The following is a 23,418-nucleotide window of genomic DNA, read 5'->3' as shown; positions in this document are numbered from 1 at the left end:
TATATTATAGATTATATTAGGGACAAGGTAGAGGAGTCAAAGGAGGAGTATAGGAGGAGTTATATGATATTATATTATATTATGTAAATACAAAGGCCAGAATTAGTGTTTTTGTTTACTGTATTTTTTCTTTATTCCTGTAGAGGGCAGTAACGCTACCGAGTTGCATTGACTCTGCCATAAAAGCACCCGTAGAAGAAGAAGTAGGAGGCGGAGCCGCATGTTTGAAAGTGGCGGGCAGCAACAACACTCATCTCACACAAACTGCTGTAAGTACTCGGTTAAATAACCAAATTTATCTAAGTTAGCAGCAACAAGTATCATTCAGAGGTAGACGTGTTTAATATTACTGCTCGGCATTATCAACCAAAACCGCCGAATGCCGTTTTCGTGATATTTAAACGTTGGCACCGGAGGAAACGTGAAAAGGTACGTTAATGTCAACGTCTTGCTAATAACAGCAGCTAGCTAACGATAAACGGAAATTTAACATATCACCCGTCAGCTGGGACGAAGACGGCTTGTTTGACCGTCGATATTGTTTTTAATTCAATAAAAAAGCGCCTTAACTTGCGTTTTAATACGAAATGTAATATTCGTTATAGACGTTATAGCTAACAGCTTTAACGATATGTGTGCTAAAGACAGATCGCTAACATTTACATCAGTGTCATCTGTTCGGGCCTAAAATTAAAATTTACATGATAAACTCTTTTTTAAAATCTGTCTGTAGGAAGGATTGACTTTAGGGTATAATGTCATCCTCAGACAGCCATGCCTTAAATAGATGGTGAATAATGGACCCTCTCATTAGACACCATGACAACAGTCATGGTGGAAATACTGAGACTTGGGGGTATTTTTTTCCGATTTACCACAGAAAGACAAAATTAAACAGATCTGGATGTAACGTCTCTTGTCCTGCACCCTGTGAGTGCCGGTGCCAATAGCATGCATAATGCAGAGAAACATCTCTTTTACATTACATTTACATTGGCTTTATTTATTTGAAAAACATGGGAGGCAGGCAATACGCAACTCCTGAAGAACTTAGCAAAAGGTAAAAGAAAATAACCTGAAAATTAGAGGAAAAAAAGTGTTGTGATGCAGTTGTTTGATTATATCACCCAACACTACTGTAACTACCCCTGGTTACCTGCACCACTTGTAACATCCTTCATTATTATTATTATATTTTTGTTTACATGGTGGTGTTTATTTGTTTATGTATATATCTGCATTTTCTTTTTCAATTTATTTGTTTCAAAAGGTTAATGTCAGGGTGTCTTCAGGTCCTTAAAATGTCTTAAATTAAATTTTTATAAATATTAGGCTTTAAAAGTCATTAAATTGTCTTTTTTTTCAATGTGAGGCATAACCCCCCCCCCCAAAAAAAATCATAGAAATCCTGTTACCCATGTTTTAATTTATTTTTGTCAAAATGAGCCAATCTCTTCTGCTTCAAAGTACACATTTCTTATACTAGACATCTTTAAACCTTCCACTGAAACATTTTTTTTTACTTTTACTTCATTCTTATAACATGAAAACCTACCTCTGCACAGGTCTGCGTGTATTCTATTTATTTTTACACTTAACTGCAATACTTAAATAAGAAAAAAGATTATTTGTGTAAAAATCAGTCTTATCAACATTTTTCTATCCATTCAAAATAGTTGATGACATGCTGTCCTGCCACATATTTTTATTCTTATTCTTATTACTAGGTCTATATTGGATTCTTGCATCATGACAAATGAGGATGATAAGGTGATCCCGGTGCGGGTTGCCTTGCGCTGTCGTCCGCTGGTACCTAAAGAAATCAACGAGGGATGTCAGTGCTGTCTCACTTTTGTGCCTGGAGAGCCACAGGTATGTGCTAAATGAAAATACTTTCAAAGTTATGTTTCTACCATGTTCTTTATATCCATTGTAGAGAATGTGTTTTACTCCCTACACTACGCTGTACGTGTAAACATATCTGAATTGTTTGTTTTCAGGTGATCGTTGGCACAGAGAAGGCGTTCACCTATGATTACGTATTCGATCCCACTACTGAACAAGAGGAGGTCTTCAATACGACTGTGTCCCCCTTATTGAGTGGACTTTTTAAAGGTAGTTACATCTTTTTTTCATAATTTTTTATTAAATTTAGAGAGAAAACTTTTGTTTGGAGGATAACAGTGCAGGTTGTTCAGCATAAAATTCATCAGGGTTTTTGCGGTGATGAAAAATCCAGAAAAGTCATGGAAATTGCTATTTGCAATTTCCACTTCTAGAAACATTTTGGAAAACTAAATATACCCTGAAAATTTTGGAAAAGTCATGGAATTTTGTTTCACAAACCTGTTTACAATTGCATGATGTGTTCAAGGACCGTTGGAAATGTGAAAATATAATGATAACTTCTTTTGTTTTACATTTTCTTGCCGTGATCAATCATGTAATTTTTGGGTAATTTTTAAAGAAAACATGCCTTTAAAACTCTTTGATCTTCTGGGTTTGGAGTGTTTTCTAAATTAAAAAAAAATTTAAAAGGCAAAAAAAAAGGGGCCAACATTTTTTAAACATAACAGGGCTCAGGGGTTTGGAGGGCCTGTTTTCCTTAAAAATCTTCAATAAAACAAATAAAAAAGACAGCCGTAATGCCCCTTTGCTAAAGCCACAATAAAAAAACACACATCCCTCCCCAGTGCTTAAAAAATTATTTAATATGCCTCCTTTATGCACCCCCGTCCCTGCTCATAAATGACAAACAGCTCTGAAGTTTTTTTGAAATGTTCACTTCTAATCTTGTTCTGAATGCATTATTTTTTATAATGATCGAAAGAAGCTATTATATAGTAACAAAAAAGAGAAGCAACATTGAGTATTGATTGTCGTTTCAGAGAGTGTATAATCTTTCTCATGGAAATTTATTGGTAAAAAGAATGTGTATGAACATTGATTTATGATTTATGATTTTGCTAGAAGACATTTCAGTGGGACCTTAACTCATTTATGGCTGCACATACATGAAAAATATAATAAACTTATTAAGATGTTAAATAATTATAATGATAGTTTTTCTCTTCTTTCTTTTTTAAATCATCTTGCATCCTCACTAAATTGTTCTTTTTCTTAAGGCTACCATGCCACAGTTCTTGCATACGGACAGACGGGATCAGGAAAGACCTACTCCATGGGAGGAACATACACTTCAGCTCAAGAAAATGATCCGACAGTCGGAGTTATTCCTCGAGTCATCAGGATGATCTTTGAGGAGAGGGAGAAGAAGACAGACTGTGAATTTTGTCTGGCAGTGTCTTACCTGGAGGTCAGTAAACATGTTGTTTACACTACGTTTATAGATCCTGAAGAAATGTTTTTTGTTTCTCGGAGTTCAGCACATTTTGTTTCATGTTTAAAAACATTTAAACATTTCGATTGTAGATCTATAATGAAGACATATTGGACTTGCTGTCTGCATCTAAGGACAAACCTTCCCTAAGCATCAGAGAGGACCCTAAAGAGGGCATCAAGGTGAGTGACATTTTAAATACGTCATCAGAATTTCCAGAATTTCGCCACGGTTGGGAAGAATACCGCACACATTGTTTGAAAACTCATGAAATTTGTAAAAAGAAAGTAATCTTGTTCTGTGAAATGAAATAGTTACTGTAATCTTCCATTGACAACCTTCCACCGAATGAACCTTATTGACAAATTTAATATTTGTTGCTATTGATGTAACGTTGACCTAATATGTGTCAATATGTGACATTTTGTTTACTGTTACATACGTTTCTTTGGTTTCTCCTGGCGCGCTGCCACTCCTTTCATGTGTGCCAGCAAGCTGAACTTATGTTTAAATATAGGTTTAATCAGATATCCTCGGAAAATGCTGAGCAAGTGGGAAAAGAAAAAAACAATTATTAAGGGCCCTTGAAAAGTTTATCCATGAAAATGCGTTGGAACACGGATTTTGAAGCAGGTTGAAAATTGGCAGTGCTTCCCTTTTAAATATATAGCTTTTTAGCTTTTGTTTGATTGAAAATATCCTGTTTTCCAGATTGTGGGTTTAACTGAGCGGCGGGTGTTCAATGCCCATGAGATGGTGGGCTGTCTGGAGGTTGGGAACTCTGCCCGCACCGTGGGTTCCACGGCGATGAACGCCGCCTCCTCACGCTCTCACGCCATCTTCACCATCACACTGGAGCAGCGCAGAGGGACAGACAAGTCAGTTCGCTGGCGTTTTCTCACACGATCACTTTGGCTAATATTAGTTCTCTTTGACCCATAACACTCTTAGTTCAGTGACATGCACACAAAATGCATTTTAATAATCAAACAGCGCCATCTTTTGTTGTGCTGCCTTCAGACGTCTTTCAAGAAACTGATCGAGGGTGATGAGAACAAACTGAAAATGAATGTAAAATATAAGATAGAAAAAAATATTAGAAAAGTATTTTTCAAAAAAAAGGGAAAATGACCAGAAAATATATATACGACTATCAGAATTATGTATGAAAAATATATATACGTTTTTATAATTATAATTTTTAACCATTTTTTCAGGTTACTTTCTTGTATTATTGCTTTACTTTCCTTTTTTTAAAACTAATTTTCACATAAGTTTCTTGTAATATTTTGTTTATTTTCTTGTTAAGCTTGCTCATTGCCTTTTTCCCATTCTTTTAATAGAAATCAAGCTGATTTACTAATGTTTCAAAGGGTTAACTACACACCATCTTAACTGAATATTTTGTTATCTTTTGTCACAGAGCCGACTCTGTGGTTTCAAAGTTGCACCTTGTGGACCTGGCTGGTTCAGAAAGGCAGAAGAAAACCAAAGCAGAGGGAGACCGTTTAAAGGAAGGTAAAGTAGAACTGTTTTTATTTTTATTTAATTAAATCTTAACTCAAATAAAGAAATATATTATAATATTTCTGTTTTTTCTCTTGATGATGTAAAAGCGCTCGTAATAACAGCATTTCTGTTTTGATGCTGTTCATTTTCATCTTCAGGCATCAGCATCAATCGTGGCCTTTTGTCTTTGGGTAACGTGATCAGTGCCTTGGGGGATGAAAGCAAGAAAAACACCTTTGTTCCTTACAGAGACTCCAAGCTCACCCGCCTGCTGCAAGGTAAGCTTTGATTTGGATGTTCAGAAGTAACTCGGTGGTCATTAGTCTCAGACACAGTCCTCACTTTGAGGACCTTCAAACACGAGCAAATTATGTTTGTAAAGCACACAGTATGCTGCGTCTCCTGGCTTTTATTGTGTATTTGGAAGATTTTCATTGTGCTCTGTTGATGGCACTGTTAACCGACAACGTGTAATATGTGTATGTGCTAAAGCTGATCTGCGTATAGCTTTATACAACTCCAGTCCAGAAAAAGTTGTGAGGCTGCATAAAATGTGAGCAAACATGGAATGCAGTGATTTGCAAGTACCTGTTTTTGCCAGTCTGTTTGGTTTTTTTTTGGCATATGCAGTTGGTTTGCAGCAGAGATGGCTAATTTGTGAGTAAAGATGGCAAACACTAGCAGTTTTCTTATCCACAAAATGCCTGGGAAGTGCGTGTTTTTAGGCCTACTTCTTTTTAGAATACTTCAATAAAGTCATAATAATAGGGTAAAATATTATGGAAATGTGAACATTTGTTGCTAAATATATGTGTGAACCCTGATTGCATTCTGTTTTTATTAGTTTTACACAGCGTCCCAACTGTTTTGGAATTGAAATTGAATTATTTTATTCATTAAATGCAAAACTGGCAGGTTAATGTGCATCAAAACAGGCAGGTGTTTAAAGCAGCAGCAATGTAAACACAGGTTTACTTTACTAAACACCTTTTGTGAATGATTATGTTTTTGCTTGTTTCTTCAGATTCTCTGGGAGGCAACAGCCACACTTTGATGATTGCGTGCGTCAGCCCTGCAGACTCAAACCTGGAGGAGACCATCAACACGCTGCGATATGCTGACAGAGCTCGCAAGATTAAAAACAAACCAATCGTCAATGTTGACCCCAGAGCTGCAGAAATGAACCGTCTGAAACAACAGGTACAGACGTTTTGGTCAGATAAGTTAAATGCAGTTCTTAGGAGTTAGAAATCTTTTTTTGCACAGCCTACTGATGTCATAGATTGGAAGTGCATAAAGTGTTTTATTACACATTGTAATTCTTCCTCTTAAAATGTAATAAATGTTCTAAAATGTCTTAATTTCCACGCTTAGGTTCAGGAGCTGCAGGTGATGCTCCTTCATGCCCGTGGAGGAGTCGCTCCGGTGCTCTCTGGGTAAGAAATAAAATCCCCCAAATAAGTCCCACCAGGATGTCTGTTAAATACACCCAGGGCACGCGTTACCCAAAACAAAAGGGCCATAGCGGTTACTCAGTCTCTCTGTTACAGTCCAGAGTCAGCGGAGAACGTGAGTAAGCTGTTGGAAAGGAATCGCGCTCTGCAGCACGAGAACAATAAGCTGAGCAGAGAGCTGAGCGAGGCAGCTGGACAGACTGCGCTCATGTTTGAGAAGATCATCATGGTGAGCCAGACTGTGACAACATTCACTAATCTGCCCTCTAGAGCCATTGTTGAAAACTGATGAAAAAACTGTTACTGTGAGTCATGATGTTTGTGAGCACTGAGGGGTATAAACAAAGCTAAGACAGCCTGAACTGACTTTAAAATAAAACATGAACTGGTAAAAATCTAAATTTTATATAAAATAGTTTAATATAGTCCATTGCAGGGGTATTCAACGTTTCTAGGACTTAAAGGCATTCCTTAGATTTTAGACTGTTAAAGGACTTTTCTAGGTTGTTTCTCGGATTTTAGGTCATTACTTGTGTTCTAGGACATTTCTACGATTTTAGGACGTTTCTAAGATATTCTGAATTTTTTTGGGATTTGAAGACATTCCAAAGGTTCTAGGACATTTCTAAGATTTTTGGACATTTCTAGGACTTTAGGGTGTCCCTGAGATTTTAGGATCTTTGGACAGTCCCGAGATTTCAAGACATTTCTAAGGTTTTTGGATTCAGAACTTTTCTAAAATATTAGGGCATTTCTAAGATTCAAGACATTTCCATGTTTTTAGGGCGTTTCTAAGATTTTAGGATGTTTCTAGGACTTTTTTCATTTCATTGTTTTGCATCAATCATGTTCATCACCATCATGTGTTTGCTTTATTTTACAGACAGAACATGCAAATGAGAAACTGCAAAGCAGAATTGAACAACTGCGAAACCATGCAGCGTAAGTTTACAAAGTCAGGAGAGCTTCAGGGTGGCTCTGTGTCTAGACTAATAAATTGCACTACAGATAAGAGAAAAAAAATATATTTTGGGTGAACTTTCCCTTTAAAAGGCACACAGAATATTGAAGCTACTTTTCCTGTCGACCTCTACCACAATAATGATATTGAGCCACACTTTTGATTTATGTTTATATCAGATGTACAGTGGATCTTGAGAAAGTGTTGGAGACTCTGGAGGACCAGGAGCTGAAGGAGAACGTTGAGGTGATGAAGAACCTCCAAGACGTCATCATGGAGCTCAAGGTACACAAGTCATCTTACATTATAGTCCACCAAGAGACAGCCGTTTGTAGTAATGGTGAAACTTGCACTGGACATTTGACTAAATTGAGAAATATAAATACAACTAATGTGACAGTTTTTTGTGTTGATTTTAGCAAGTAGAACACATTTAAATCCAGCGCTGCTGATTGGATGTTTATAACAGTGAATGTCAGGTTTAAAATTTGTCTGTTTTTGAAGAATGAGAGTGCAGGCATCGCTGCCTCCATCGATGCTATGGCTGCAGGAGAAGACGCAGCTGAGGTGTCTGGGAATGGCAGTAAAAATGGCACAGATGAATCCCCATCAGTAAGTTGAAACTTTTGTTCTCTTAATGATTACATTAAATGATGGTTTATATCAGAGATACCTAACAGAATTGTTTGTTTGTTTTTTGTTTTTTTTTTATCAAATGTAGTAACACATCTTTTCTTGTACAAACTAACTTTGAACCAAATGTGAATTAAATCCACCTCTTACAGATTACACAGGATGTCACTGGCATCGCTGGTAAGGACTCTCCGGAGGCCTTTACAACCCATCATGCACTGCGGCAGGCCCAGCTCTCCAAGGAACTGATCGAGCTGAACAAAGTGTTGAGCTTGAAGGAAGCTTTTGTGAAGAAAATGTGCCAGAATGACAACCAGCTGGATCCGATGCAATCAGAGCACCAGGTGAGATTTCGTATACATTTCTGACTCTTACAGTAATTTCAAGTAACTTAAGTTTCTGTTGTATAACCCACTTTAATGTTACACAGACTTGTATCGCTCTGCACACAAAATGCGTAAATAATACATTAGTATTATTTTGTACTTTCATTAAGTTATTTTTTTTAACCAACATCAGTCCTAATCATAAATATCAAATATTCATTCATTTTCAGAATTGTAACCCTTTAAATGCCAGTTTTTATCATGATGCCACTATTTTGTTTGATTAAAAAAAAACAAATATTTCAGTATATTACATACAAAGTAGATTTTTCTCTTATCACAGCATAGGATATGTCAATGATTAGCTGCAACACTGATTGTGACAGTGCACCTGTACCACATATTTTCTCCATTTCTCCAAATATGGTAAAAATGACATCATCAAGTGGAAAATAGTAAAAATTACAAATTCCAAGGCAAAAGCCCAGAATGACACCCATAAAAAATTACAATACATGTTTTTATGCTTTGGTGACTGTGGGATCAAAAATTGCATTTTGAGTGGGTTTCAATGACTCATTTCTTTGCAACAGTATGAATGTAACAGTTTTGTTCATACTGTGTATTTTAGACTTACTGTAGGAGCTTGCAAAAATTTATGCCAAACGCATGAACACTTCCAAAATTATCCGAAAAATGAACAATGAAAAGCGTGTAAAGTGTGCGTGTAAAAACAGGCCCTAAGGGTTAATTAGTTCGTTAATTTTTATCTGATTTTGTGTCATATTTCCATGATAAAACCTATGGTACAAGGCTCCCATGAGTGCTGTATTGGGTTAAATTTAAACGTAGCATTTTGTGTGATTATGTCAGTTCTGAGTTTTTAACCATTGAGAAATGATGGACACATTTTAATCCTCTCTGCATTTTGTCCCACAGAAAAATGTGCAAACTCTACAGACTGCAGTGGATTCTCTGCAGAAGGAGAAAGAGGACCTTGTTTTGGCACTTCAGTCTGCAAAGAAAGACACTAACCAGGCCAAGTACGAACTCTGAATATTCCTAATTTGTTTTGCCATAACCTCATAAACCTCGACTTTTTCCTTCCTGCGTCATCTGACATCTGACATCTGACACAACCCTCCTCTAGGCTCAGCGAACAGCGGAGGAAGAGACTTCAGGAGCTGGAGGGCCAACTTGTTGACATGAAGAAGAAGCTTCTCGAGCAGTCCAAGCTGCTGAAAATCAAAGAATCCTCCGTTCAAAAAGTCGGCAAGCTCATGAGTGAGATACAGGTGACCAGTGATGTTTCTGCTTTTATTAAGTTCCTTTTTTAAGTATTTTATGCTTTTGGGTTGTGCGTCCCATTCTCGGAAACATGATATCTCAAGAACACCATAAGGGAGTTTTGTCAAATTTAGCACAAACATCCACTTGGATTAAATGATAAACTGATTTCATTGTGGTGGTCATAGCTCAAGGTCATTGTGACTTTATCTGTCTCATTCTTGTGAAAGCAGTACCTCAAAAACACCATGAGGGATTTATTTTTCAAATTTGGCACAAACGTTCATTTGGACTCAATGATAAGCTGCTTAGATTTAGGTGGTCAAAGGTCAAAGTCACTGTGTCATGCATCTGTCTAGGTTTTGTAAACACAATATCTCATAATATCTTGAGGAAATGTCCTTAAATTTGACACAAACGTCCACTGTGTGTAAAGCACACACATTTTCGCAAACATGGATGTGAACTGCAGACTGCATATATTTATTTAGTCTACTCCATATTCCCTGTTATCATCTAGTATTTTCTTATAATATGCCTTCTTACTTGTCCTTATAATATGAGTTCAGATATTTTTATATTTATTTTTGCCTCTTTACTTTTCAGTCCTATGAAATCTCTGTAAAAGTGTATTTTTCTTTTTGCAGGCATTTTGTAATCTCGTTGTGATCCATCGGCAGTTAGTGTATTTTATTTTATATTTTCTGCTATATTCTTTAGGCGTAAATGTTCTTACTAATTTTTCATGTGCACTGCGAGTGTTTTTTTTTTGTTTTGTTTTGTTTGGGGTTTTTTTATGTGTGTTAATGGATTCCTCTGACCTCACCCGTTTGTATTCGGTTTGCTTGTCTGTTTACTTTCGTCTTTATAAATTGACATGACATTAAGAAACACCTTTGCAACACATCCACTTTTTTACATCACTATTGGGAAATGTATGTTGCCAAATGTATGTTAATGTGCTCCAGTGAAGATGCACATAAATAGGTAGTATGTACATTTATTGGCTTAGTGTCTTGAGGTAGCCTGCTGAGGTTTTTCAGATATTATTGGATTTAAACAGCTAATCAGATTTCACATCCTGTTTCTCAGAAAACAAATCAGGCATGAGGATCTGATGTTTGTCAGACTTAATTTAATCAGATATTCGGAAGCTTAACTATTGTTAAAAAATTACTTTGCATTGGAGGGGAGTTGATCTGATGCCATAGACTGTGAGCACAAACAAAAGTGACTGAACTAAGTAGACCATTTTTTGGTCAAAAAGTCATCTCAGTATTTTTAAAAATTCACTGAGTTGGCATAGTGCATTGCTGATATTTAATACAACTTTTAACATGTAAGCTGTATTCTCCCAGGCTATGAAGACCCAGCGTACGCAGCTGATGAGGCAGATGAGGGAGGACTCTGAGAAATTCAGACAGTGGAAGAGCAAGAAGGACAGGGAGGTGATTCAGCTGAAGGAGAAGGTACGTTGAGATCAAGTACAAGGAGAAAAAAGCATTTTAATCATGAATTTTTCAAATCTTGCTGCCAAATCATTTTTTCTTCACTTAATCTTTTAGTGTCTTTGGCTTCGTGAATCCCTAGTTTACTTATTTTTGTCTGTTTACAGGATCGTAAACGCCAGTATGAGCTGCTTAAACTTGAGAGGGATTTCCAGAAACAGGCCAATGTTCTGCGTCGTAAAACTGAGGAGGTGAGGCCCAGTTTGTTGTCTCTGCCATTTCATTTACTGCAAGTAGCAAGTAGGCTGGATATGATATTTCCAACATCTTTAAGGCAGTAAGTATGTACCGTATATTTTAAGTGTGTGTCTTTATTTGCACCATTCACGCCCCCTTTTTATGCCTTCGCACCGGCAATAGTAGCACCCTGTTTTTGGGTTGTATGTACATATGAACACCATGAGGTAATTTCTTCAAATGTGGCACAAACATCCTCTTAAACTCAACTATGAACTGATTAGATTTTGGTGGACATAGGTCAAAGTCACTGTGTCTTTGTCTGTCTCACTCTTGTCAACACAAAATCTCAAAAACACCTTGACGGTATTTTTCAAATTTGGCACAAACATTCACTCGCAAATTACATTATTTCCACTAACTGGATATTGTTTAAAGTGGCTTATTGTCCATGTTTCTCTGCAGGCTGCAGCTGCAAACAAGCGTTTGAAAGACGCCCTGCAGAAGAGAAGTGAGGTGGCCGACAAACGTAAAGATATCCATAACAGAGGAATGGAGGGAGCTGCTGCAAGAGTTAAAGTAATGTCCAGTAAACTATACTTATAATTATTTTATTGTATCTTTAAAATTATTTTATAGAGAGAAAACGAAAAAAAATCGCCCTTTCTTGAGGTCCTTTCTTGTTGCTTTTTTCCCCAATTAGTTTATTTATTTATTTTTGCTGATGTCCGAGTAATTTTTTTAGAACTTTTTTACTAATTTCTTGTATTTTTCCGGCTATTTCTTGCTAGGTTGCTTGTTGCCCCTTTTCCATATTTTTTTAAAGAAGTCAAGCCATTTTGCTAATGCATGAAAAGGTTAGCTCTGACTGTGTTTCTGTGATCAGACATGGCTTCTCAATGAAGTGGAGGTGATGGTGAGCACAGAGGAGGCCCGGCGCCACCTCAATGACCTGCTGGAGGACAGAAAGGTCTTGGCTCAGGAGATCACCCACCTCAAGCAGCAGATAGAAGCCGGAGACCGACCCGCTGCGAAAATCAGGGTGAGATCTGATTCCTTTCTGCACAATAAATATGCACAAAGTTGAAAAACAAGTGAGACATCCGTTGCATCAGCAAAGTAGAAATGTTCCAAAGAGTAAGTCCTTTCCTCTGCGGCCTTCTTCCATGTAGCGCCGGACGCTGATCATCTCTGAGCTGGAGACCCAGGGGGCGCTGGAAACACCTCTGACCAAACAGGTGGAGAACCTGGAGACAGAGATGGGCCTCAGGTGAGTCTGACAAAGCAGCACAGGCACTTTTTAAATTAATCCCCATATTTGACCAGCATTAATCTCACTCTGTCTTCCCCAAGGAAGATTAGCCTCCTATCACTTGCTGAGCCGTTATTCTGCTCACCCACACAAAGTGATACACTCACGGTTTTTAAACAGCTATATGAGCTTTTATTTCATGTCATTGCTGTAAAGATTTCGACTCTCTGGAAGCAAAATGTGTATAAAGCAATGAGTTGATTGTTATGACTTTAAGATTTGCAGTTTGGTTTGTGCCTCAACAGAAACGCCCAAATAGCCGACCTTCAGCAGAAAGTTCTTGTTGCAGACGGCGAGGGACGTTTGAAGCAGCGCATCGATGGCATCACAAGCATAGTTGACGCCAAGTGTGCCCTGAGGGTCCTCATGTCTGAGGTACACAAATGCTAATTTTTTTGTTGTTGTTGTTGGTTATATTCACATTCACATCTGTGTGTTAATTTAGTAATTGTGCATACATTTTATGCTCTATTATTAACTTGTGTGTTTTTAATTTAATTTTTCTGGGTAATCTCATCTCATGTTACTCAGTGTTTTCATGTATTCATTTATTTTCTTTCGTCATCATCAAGGTCATATGAATGTTAGTAATACTGCATAAATTTGCTGCCATTCTTATTTCCCCCCCAAAAAAATCACTTTAAATATATTTTTCTTCGTAATTACTCTGTCTTTTTGTCTGTAAGTTTGTTTGTTTTAAATCATTTTGGTTTTTTTATTCTGTTATTTATTATTATTATCATTATTTTCTATTTTCTTCACCTGTTATGTCATTATCGTGGTCATATGATGGCCCCCAATTTGTTTTTGCCACTAAATCAGTGGGGCCAAACCTTTGTTGCAGGTTTTTAAGCCCTGACAAAGACCCACAGTGTTGGAAACATGTTGGCTAATTTAATGATGCAGCCGAAAAATTAAAGGTTTTCTATATTTTTGAAGTGCCTGGATTGTCTCTCTGTGCATCACTCTTTTCCTTTTGTTGTTAGCTTTTGTCCGCTAAAACAGCCAGTGCCAAGCTGGAGAGCGAGCTCAAACAGGAAACTGGGAACGCACAAGATTTAAGGAGGATGTTGGCTGAAGAGAGAAATGTGATGTCAGCTATGGACATGGAGCATCAGCAGCAGCTGGTGGAACTGGAGCAGAGGCATCAAGAGAAGGTGCTCAAAGCTTTCAGTCATATTCACACCAATTTGCATCCCACTGTGAAAACATACATATTTATGAAATGCTTCGTGCTACATTTTTGTTTTTTTGTGCAGGTCCTCTACCTCCTGAACCAGCTCCAGAGCAAACCTATATGTGAAGAGTCGGACAAAACAAAGCAAAACGATACGGAGAGTTCAAAGGAAAGGGAGCTTCTCCAGCGCCTCAAACTTCAGGTTCGTCTCCACTGGAGCTGAAGAGTGTTTGATCAGCATTTGACTTGGCACGTCTCCTTGTTTTTAGGAGAAACAAAAGGTGAATCACGTGGTTATTTGTAACATAATTTTAGGAGGAAGAGCTTGAAAAGCTTCGAGAGTTGAGTGAGCAGAACCAGACGCTGCTGGAGCAGACTGAACAATACAAACAGGTAACTTCATAACTTACTCCAACATTATTGGCCTCCTTTTTCTTCAGTATTTAATTAATGTTACGTTGAATTATAAATGCTGAATGCCGTACACTGTTTACCACACTGGTAAAAGCAGGAACCTAAGGTCAAGAGCTGTTGAAAATATAGGATTTTTAAACTTTAATTACTCCTTTTACTAAGAAGCAGCTCAACAAAACAGCTTACAGCAGCTTTAGATGATAAACACTTACTCCATGGTCACCAGTGGTTTCCTGAGGTACATAATAACAGCTGTTATTCAGCTATAGCTGACACATATTCATATCTACATAAATATTGAAGTTCTTTATGTAACAAACTCTGCTTTTTTGGCTAATATAGCACACAGAGGATTTTATTGTTCAGTGGACTACTTTACCATCAACACTGATTGAATCGCAGAAAAAAAAATTTCCCTTTAAGCTTTGAATCATTATTTTCTCCCTCCACAGAAACTGTCATTGCTCCACCTGGCAAGTGGAAAGAAAATCTTCGTGCCAACAACAAACAATGATAGGAGCTCAGATGACTCGTTTGAATACATTCCCCCAAAGGTAAGTTATTCAGGGTTCCTGCAACTCCTTAAAAAGTCTTAGAAGACATTTAATTCATTAATCTAAATATAAGTTTAGATTAAAATCAGCTGTTTTTCAAAAGTCGTAAAAAGGCTAAGCTTGATTTTTTTCTGATGCATCATTGTACAGTCTCAAAATAATTGGTTACTTTTGAAGAATAAAAGGTAATTCCAGTAAATATTTATGGCAAAATTCTCCCTAATTTCAAGTAAATTGTCGGTTCATATTTACTTATTTATTCTTTTTTTTTACCTTTAAATTTACTTATTTGGAAATTTTTACTTAAATTTCATTCTCATTGGTATTTAAAAGTCTTAAATATTGCAGATATTTAGTGTAATGTTTGTTTGTCAGGTCACTTATTGTCTGTTCAGTTCACAAAGTTGTACAGCCAAGAAACTGAAAGAGCCGCCTTTGATTTGACATGAAATTTATCTGTGTGTTGACATATCTTTGCTTGTGTCTCCGACACATCTCCGACATATACGACAGCCTAAAGGGAAGCGCTTCACCACAGCTAAACGTAGCCAACACACTGTGGCCATCAACATTGAAGAGCTGATGTCTCCCAGTGAGGAAGAGGAGGGGGAGGAGGAGGAGGAGGAGGAATGGCGGCCTGAGAAACCCGAAAAGGGACGCAGAGTCTCAAAGAAACCAAAAGCAACCGGGGTAAGAGCGGGATTAAGACCAGGGTTGTCTACAGACAGGTCATTCGTGTATGAAACCATCTGCGTCTACATAGTTACAGTGCAAGAGTCATCAAAAAGTACACGTTGAGATAGAAATGTGTGTTTTTGGATCAGTATATTTGTGGTTCTGATGAGTTTGTCTTCCTTCAGTGTGCGTGCAAAGGCCGCTGCAGCAACAAGCAGTGCAGGTGCCGCAAAGGAAAGACGACATGCGGAGAGAACTGCCAGTGTGATCATGAGAAGTGTCGAAATATGGACAACCGGGGACCTGCTGAGGTAAGTTATCTATCAGTAATTGCAAAAAAAAAAAACAAATGAAGAATATATGCATTTTTCAACATTTTCAATTTTCTTTTTTCATGTTTGTTTAATTAGACTTTTGATTGTCAATCTGTGCTGTAGGCTGTAAACTCGTGTTCGACATGATGACGTTCTATAGTCCCATTCAGCCACTTGTTAGCAACTCCCTTTTCAAAGACATAAAAGCTTCAAGTTCGCAAGTATTTACAGATGTATTTTTTTCTCGTAGAAGCCAAGGTAAAAGTCTCTTCAGCTTGTGTTAACCACAGACCTTATTTCAGGTTCAGGAGTGCTGTTACAATGAATTGTAATTTAAAAAAAAAAAAAAAAAAAAAAAATCAGTGTTGCGTGGCCTTCAGTGGATAACCGTCCATGTAATGTAATGCAACAGTACATTTATTTTCTGTAGCTGTTGATGTAATGTGGCTCTGATTTGCGTTGATGCATGACACGTAGGGTTTTGTTTACCATCACGTACGTCTTCATTTTCTCCCCACATCCTGTCTCTCATATGTTTACAGAACAAGTTCAGCGAGAAAAAAAATATCATGGGTCATTGAAAAGTTTAAACATTTTTTCCACAGAAATCTGTAGGAAACCTGAATGTGGAATTTATTATCACAGGCATGTTTTTCCTGTCCGAATTTCTTTTGGTAAAGATACTGGATTCTTTTATGACGATGCAGAACAATAAGCATTGTTTTCAGTTTGGGAGTTATTTTGTTTTAACTCATTTCAGGATGTAAGTCAGACAGAAAGTGTCTCCAGAGACTCTGTGACTCTTCAAGACCCCGCGTCTGTGAGTCCTGACAACACCACATTCTTCAAGCCGCCGTCGTGCACGCCCACCAAAAAGGTAAGCCGCCTCCTCCTGAAGACTGTAGACGTTTGGCTCAAGACTAAAATCGGACCAGTTTATGATTCTGTTCATTCTTTCAGGGTTCGTGCGGTCATGAAAAACCTCTATTCATATTTTGGACTGCATAGTAATAATTACATTTATTATTTTTTTTAAATTAAATGTTGTAACATATGTCTGGGGGTTTTTTTAAACTGGAAAAGTCATGGAATTTACTCACAGCAGTTTCCCACCCTGGAAAAGAGTTGGAAAACTAAACATAAATAGATAAAATAAAAGTCATGAAATTTAGTTTCACAAACCTCAGTAACAACGTATGATGTATTCAGGGACTGTAAGAAACGTGAAAATCCAGCGATATTTTCTGTTTTTAAAGTTCCAAAACAATTTAAAGAAAAAAGAGCTTTTTTTCCTGTGCAGCATGTTTTCTTTTAAAATCACCAATAATTGGAAAATTAAAAATACTATGATAATTTCTGTTTATAGAGTTTCTGCCTGAGATAAATAGTGTCATTTGTGGTGATTTTTGAAGTTAGCGTGCCTTCCAAACCAGTGTCAGTGGTCGTTTCAGAGAATGCCTGAAAGTCATGGAAAAGTCCTGGAAATGTGTTGGTAAAAAAGTGTATGAACTCTGTTCATTATAAATGTGTATTTTGGCATTTAGTTTCACGCCTGCAACTTTAAAAGATATAATGCAGAGGTAACACCCGTGTACTAATATGCGCTATTTCAGGTGCTGAAAGAAATCGGCGACATGGGACATGCCACTCAAGACCTGAAGCTGGTCAGGAAACCTGTCCTGCCAGAGGACGAGGAGGAGGACGATGACGAGGAGGACAGAACGACAGTCAGCTTCCTCAAGAAGAAGAAACGAATCCTGACGAGTTTTCAGAACAGTTTTTTCTCCGGATGCACTCCGATCAGAGAGGAGTCGTAATCAGCACAGAGCAGGGTAGGGCTTTGTACTCTAGACGTCTGTGTGTGTTTGCTTCAGTGTTTTGTCCGTCTTTTTTCTATGTTTCTGAATTGTTTTGTGCTGTAACGTGAAAGTAGATGTCGATTTGCTGTTGACTTTGTTTTCTGTAGAGGGTAACACCCCGAGTAGCATCGAATCTTTTATTGGAATTCACAATGAGATGACGGAGAAGCCTGTAAATAAGATTTTAGTTTAACATGTTAGATATTTCCTAGCGCTGAATAAAGTCTTACAGTCTAATTTTTGTTTTTAAGAACGAACTGTTTTTCCTTTTTACCAGGGTTTCATATCAGCGTCATCAGAGGATATCAGTGGAAAATCACTTATTTAATCCATTAGTCTGTTAAAGAGCTGGATTTTGGGGGCAGATGCCAATACTGAAATTCCAAACTGACACATAGATGTACATAAAGTTCATTAGGAATTTTATAATTCTAATTTACTCTAAGCATATTGTTTCTGTATTGTGTTCTGTTGGAGATAAACTTTTTAAATTGTGCATATCATACAACATATAAGCCAATACCGATATATCTGGGAGGGGCCAATGTCGGCCGATAAACTTGACTAATCAATATATCAGTCAGACTTTATTCTGTCGAGACATTTTTACAAGTTTTAGTGGAAAGCCTCTTGGCCTTTGATTTTTGAAAATGAAATCTGAAAAACTGCATTAATATTCTGCTCAACTAAATTTGTATTTGAGGTGGAGGTTACTTTTCCCTGTGTAGCGCACATATTTCAAACACTCAGACGAACAAAATAAACAGCAGTTCAGCAAAATAGCCGCATCATGTCTTTGGTATTTTTGTATAATGAAGTTTTCCCTTTGCTGCTTATTCTCCCGTTTATTTTTCTTTCCAATAATTTCTGCACAGCCCGAGTCCAGAACTTTATTATATTTAGATTTAGAAAAGGCTAGAAATGTCTTAAAATCCTAATCAATCCTAAAATACTAGGTATGTCCTAAAACACTAAAACTGTCTTAAAATCCAATAGAAACATCCAAAAATTCTAGAAACATGCATGGTGCTGCTGCTAGCAATACGCTATTATCAGTCAATACAATATTTATCAGGCAATTAATCTGATGTTTACTGCCTGAACTAAAGTAGACCCTAATATACCTGTAGGGGGGGTTGATACAGTATTTGATGAATCAGTGGTTGTTGACATTTCTGGTTTTCAGCTCTCATTATGCAGCCTGAAATTTTTTGTCAAAATCAAAGAGCTTCACCTGATTATATTTTAAATCACTGCCAGTTTTTCTCCAGGACTGACTGACTGCTCAGAGCTCTAAAACCGCACCTGGGCCTCGGGAATAGTGTAAGATAGACATGCCATGTTAAGAAAAAAAAAGCCCAGGAGAGATCTTTGGAGATAAGTGCAAATAGAGGAGAAAGCTCCGGCAGAGGGAAGCTGAGTGGGTGACATGACATCCCTCCTGATGAGATGAGTTTTCAGGCCTACAATGGAAAATGGGGAGTGACTGTGTTCTGGCTGGAGAGAAAGGTCATTACACTGGGAGCCAGAGGGGAAAACAGCTGAGTCCAGATAAAGTGATGACAAGGTTTCTGCAGGGAGGAGAGGGCGAAGCAGGCGATATGGTGCCAGAAGTCAGAGCGTGATCTCATATTGCGTTTATGTGATAAGCTTTGTTAGTATTTCCAGAAATGTTACCAAAAGATGATTTTCACAGTCACCAAAATGTCATCCAAATTGTGTCCTATACACACACAGCAGATGACGTGCAGTTCATATCGACGTTTTCATCGGGGTATATGCAGTCCATGACCTTTAGTGACCTTGTGACCTGGGAACTGTGACGTCATTGATCGAGCTTTTCCTCTCCAGCAGAGATTTCTGGCTCCACCCTGAAGTGAAGTCACATTTTCCCTGTATATCATTCTCTGTAATCTTTTTCCTAAACCCTTTCAAACCTTGTTCGACATCGGTTTTCTTGCGCTGCGTTCAGACGCCTTTCAAAGGCTATTTGACCCTTTTGAAACATCAGCACATTGGTTTAGTTTTTTTCTGCAGAAAAAGGAAATGAGCAAGAAATGTCACAAAAAACTGCAAGAAATCAGTCAAATGTGACAAGAAATTAACCATTAGAAAATTATCCCAAAAATAAGGAGAAAATTAAATTTATAATAATTTTCTATTTAATTATGTTACAAGAAAAATGTAATAAAATAAATACATTTTCAGCACTTTTAGGGTACTTTCTTGTTTGTTTCTAGTTTTTACTTTACTTTTTTACTTTCTTTTATTATTTATTTTTTTTTTTTTTTTACTTTTATTTTTATTTTCTATTTGTTTCACCTCCTATGGGCTCCTGCCACTGTATCACTGGGGCTATACCTTTGTTGCATGTTTTTCCACAACAATATTATTATTATAACAATAATAATTTAACATCTGCATATAAGAGACAAAGTAAACACATATGAGAAGATAAAACATACATAATGAAAAGGAAGGAAATAAAAAAAACATTTTCAAAGATTTACATGATTTGATTGACATTTTGATCATGAGGAATTTTGCCAAATTACATAATTTGCACTGGAGATCTAAACAATAACATTCATTGGCCACCAACGGCAAATGCATTATAACACACATTATCAACCGATAGTACCTAAAGCTGCCCTTATTGCCATAAAATCTTAATGTGGTTGCTATATTTTACCTGTGAAGTTTGACTGAACTTTCTATTTATTTAATTCAGCTCAGCTCGCTTTCTTGTCTTCAGTCAGACTGAGAGGCGAGCGAGTCCTGCTGCTACGGGAAATTCCACCACAGGGCCTAATAACAACATGCCAGATTGTCTCTGCACCCAAGAATAGAACAGACAGTGAGTGAATGGAACAAACCGGTCTATTTTCTCCACATATATATTCACCAAATGATGATTGTGCATGTGGGGATTTTTTAAATAGGCAGATTAAAATGCCAACGATAATGCTCTTAGCTCAGCCGATTGGGCTTAAAACGCCACCTTGACCTTGAGCGGCGCTAATACTGTGGCTGGAGTGGGAGGAAATTCAGTCTGCTTCCCTCTTTTCCTGTTGTAGTTTCAGAAGATAATCTGCACGGGGTGGATTGCATTGCAGTCATCCGTGCCTAAAATCCAACGGTTGCATGAATGGGGTTTTAAAGAGGAAACACTCTGCTCAGCTGCACTAAGCCATGTGTACATACCAGCTTCATGCTCCGCTAAGCTCAGCGGTCTGTGATGGGGTTTCCTATTAACTGGAAAAATTAATGCATGATAATAAAGCAGATTGCAATACAAGTAAAGAAGCAAAAATAATCACATTTTCTTGCTGAATATCAGTTAACCCTTAAAAACTTCATAGCGACGTCATATTCTTGTGCCGCTTTAACAAGCCTTTCATAAGTATTTAACCCTATGAAACCTGTTTCGAGATTGGATGTCTTGTGCTGCATTTCAAATGCCTTTTACGAGCTGCTTAACACTTTGAAACCTGAGCAAATTGATTCGATTTCTTTGTAAAGCACGGGGAAAAGACAGTGAGCACCTTGACAAGAAGTGTCCCGTAAACTGTGAGAAGAAGACGTGTTTTGTTCTTTTCTAGGAGGGAAATAATCATTTAAAAAAAGAAACTGGATAAATGTCCAGAAAACTACATTCATAGTTAATATAATTCTATATTTAAGATTTTTAAAAAATAAGTTACATTTTAAAAAAAAGTTTTCAAGTTTGAGCACTTTTTTGGATGGGGAGTGGTGGTTGATTACTTGCTGTTTTTCTTTTTATTTTATTTTATTTATTTTATTGTGCTTATTTTCTGGTAATCTCTTGTAGCTGTTTTAATAATGTCTTACTAATTTTTGGGCCATGTGTTTTATCTCATTGTGTTTTTGCAAAAATATAAAACCAACATGCCCAGGTTTCAAAGAGTTAAACATTCAGACTGTATTAGTATAGCACTTTTCATACAAAAAAAAAACAAAATACAAAGTGCTTCATACAATAAAAACCAAAATTTTGCGAGTTGGTCTGTGGAAAGAATCACCTCCTTGTACAGATAAAATTGTCTTGTTCTAAGGAAACAAAAACATATTTTCAGGTGATTATAATGAAAACAAATGTATGACAGGCTATGGCATTTCTGCCAAAGATGCCCCTAAATCCTACACACTGGACCTTTAAACTAGCCTGTTTGTTGTTTTAGTCCACCCAGGAAGGCCTGTTTCCAAACCAATACCCACAAGAGCCAACAATAATAGGCCGTATTTTAAAACTGTGCTGAAGCATTATGCTGAGTCAGTCACGAGGCACTTAATGGGAGGGGTGTCTGTGGGTTACTGTTTACCGCTCTGGTCCAGATGATAAACACAAATATGTCTCAGCAAACGGGCGGCGAAGAGAATAGACGTTGAATGCACATTACCCTTAAGATAAGTTTATTATAAGCACAAGCATTATTTGGGCGCTGCAATATTGCAGACGTTTACATCATTTTAATTGGCATTAGCAATGTTATGAGATTCAGCACCACACATGGCCTGTATATAAAAAAGTGCCAGTGGAGGATCCCCCGCACCCACGACAGAGGTCCTAGACCCTAATGTCCTAAAGTCCTCGAAATGTCCTAATCTCTGAAAAATGTCCTAAAATCTTAGAATATCTTAATGTCATAAAATCCCTGAAACATCCTAAAATCCTAGAAATGTCCTGAAATCCTCGAAAAGTCCTAAAATCCAAAAATGTCCTTAAATCTTAGAAACCTTCTAATATCGTAAAAATGTCCTAAAATCCCAGAAACATCCTAAAATCCCTGAAATGTCCTAAAATCCAAAAACATCCTAACATCTTAGAACCTCCTGAAATCCTAGAAATGTCCTAAAATCTTAACACATCCTGAAATCCTTAATTTCATAAAATCCTAGAAACAACCCGAAATCCTAAAAATGTCCTAAAATCCTAGAAACATCCTAAAAATCCCAAAATGTCCTGAAATTCTAGTAATTCTTTGAATTGTAGAAATGTCCTTGAATCCTAGAGACTTGCTAAAATCCTACAAATATCCAAAAATCCTAAAGATGCATGCGGCTGCTGTGACTGGCCCCTGGCCCCTGGCTTCCTATCATTTTGCAAAAGTGGCCCTCAAGGAAAGCATGTCGAGTATCCTTGCTATAAACTGTCTTAGCCTTACTATTTTTTCCCAAAGTGTTCAGCTTTGCCAACAATCAAACTCAGTCCATAAACCTTGAAGAAATATGAGTTATGATTAAATATATATCTCCTGATAAAATGTCCCATAAATTCAGTTGACATAAAATTATGAAAAAACAACAAATGTCACTGAAGCCCTGAATCTGTGTTACAGAAGGATTCAGGCGTCACACTGCTTTAAATTCAGTCAGACCTAAGAGGTATTTAGCTGATTCAACATGAGTGTTGTGAATGCACAACAGGGAAGGAAAGCACATCCTAAAAATGAATTTCAGAATGTCAGTGTCTTCATGTTTTATCTCTCATTATGAGTCAGGGCGCAGTCATCATCAGATGACCGTGTGTATTAATCACTGACATTTGGACAATGGTCACTGCTCTCTTTCCTGATACATTTATTCCTGACTGGAGGTTGTGGGGGCAGAATGGGGGTGGAGTTGGCATGGATGGATTACTGAACAGGCCTACCGGGCACAGACCCAAAGAGTCAGGGCCCCCTCCCCTCCGGCCTTTATCTGCAAACTGTCTCTCAAATTACCAGCCCCCTTTTTAAACAGAGACTGCGCAATAGTGCCGCTATGAAGTCCATTCTTTACACCAAACAATGTCAACAACATGCCGCTTTTTAGTGTGTCATTTTAGACAGCATGCCGGCATCCAGGAGGCAAAAGAGGCGTGATGGCTGTGACGTTTAACGTGACAATAAAGATCA

General features: G+C 37.4%; 1 protein-coding gene across 2 annotated transcripts; it reads left to right on the top strand.

Moving 5' to 3' along the window:
- Positions 1-219: 219 nt before the first annotated feature.
- Positions 220-18,281, top strand: kif4 (kinesin family member 4). 2 transcript variants are annotated; one of them, XM_042499994.1, is made up of 31 exons: positions 220-269; positions 1,728-1,872; positions 2,001-2,115; positions 3,126-3,316; positions 3,433-3,522; positions 4,052-4,218; positions 4,764-4,858; positions 5,008-5,127; positions 5,874-6,049; positions 6,224-6,285; positions 6,400-6,532; positions 7,187-7,245; positions 7,444-7,549; positions 7,769-7,876; positions 8,050-8,241; positions 9,163-9,266; positions 9,374-9,518; positions 10,869-10,979; positions 11,126-11,209; positions 11,661-11,774; positions 12,082-12,237; positions 12,368-12,465; positions 12,753-12,882; positions 13,494-13,664; positions 13,767-13,886; positions 14,000-14,077; positions 14,551-14,652; positions 15,166-15,342; positions 15,513-15,638; positions 16,402-16,518; positions 17,255-18,281. In XM_042499994.1, exons 2-31 carry the CDS (start codon positions 1,750-1,752, stop codon positions 17,456-17,458), a joined length of 3,774 nt encoding a protein of 1,257 aa, XP_042355928.1. In that variant the 5' UTR covers positions 220-269; positions 1,728-1,749; the 3' UTR covers positions 17,459-18,281. The 2 variants fall into 2 exon arrangements, with proteins under 2 accessions (XP_042355928.1, XP_042355929.1); XM_042499995.1 differs by having other exon boundaries at positions 239-429.
- The last annotated feature ends 5,137 nt before the right edge of the window (positions 18,282-23,418 follow it).

The sequence above is a fragment of the Plectropomus leopardus genome, chromosome 13 (assembly GCF_008729295.1).
Source record: "Plectropomus leopardus isolate mb chromosome 13, YSFRI_Pleo_2.0, whole genome shotgun sequence".
NCBI classification, from domain to species: domain Eukaryota; kingdom Metazoa; phylum Chordata; class Actinopteri; order Perciformes; family Serranidae; genus Plectropomus; species Plectropomus leopardus.
This window is presented reverse-complemented; position numbering and strand designations above follow the sequence as displayed.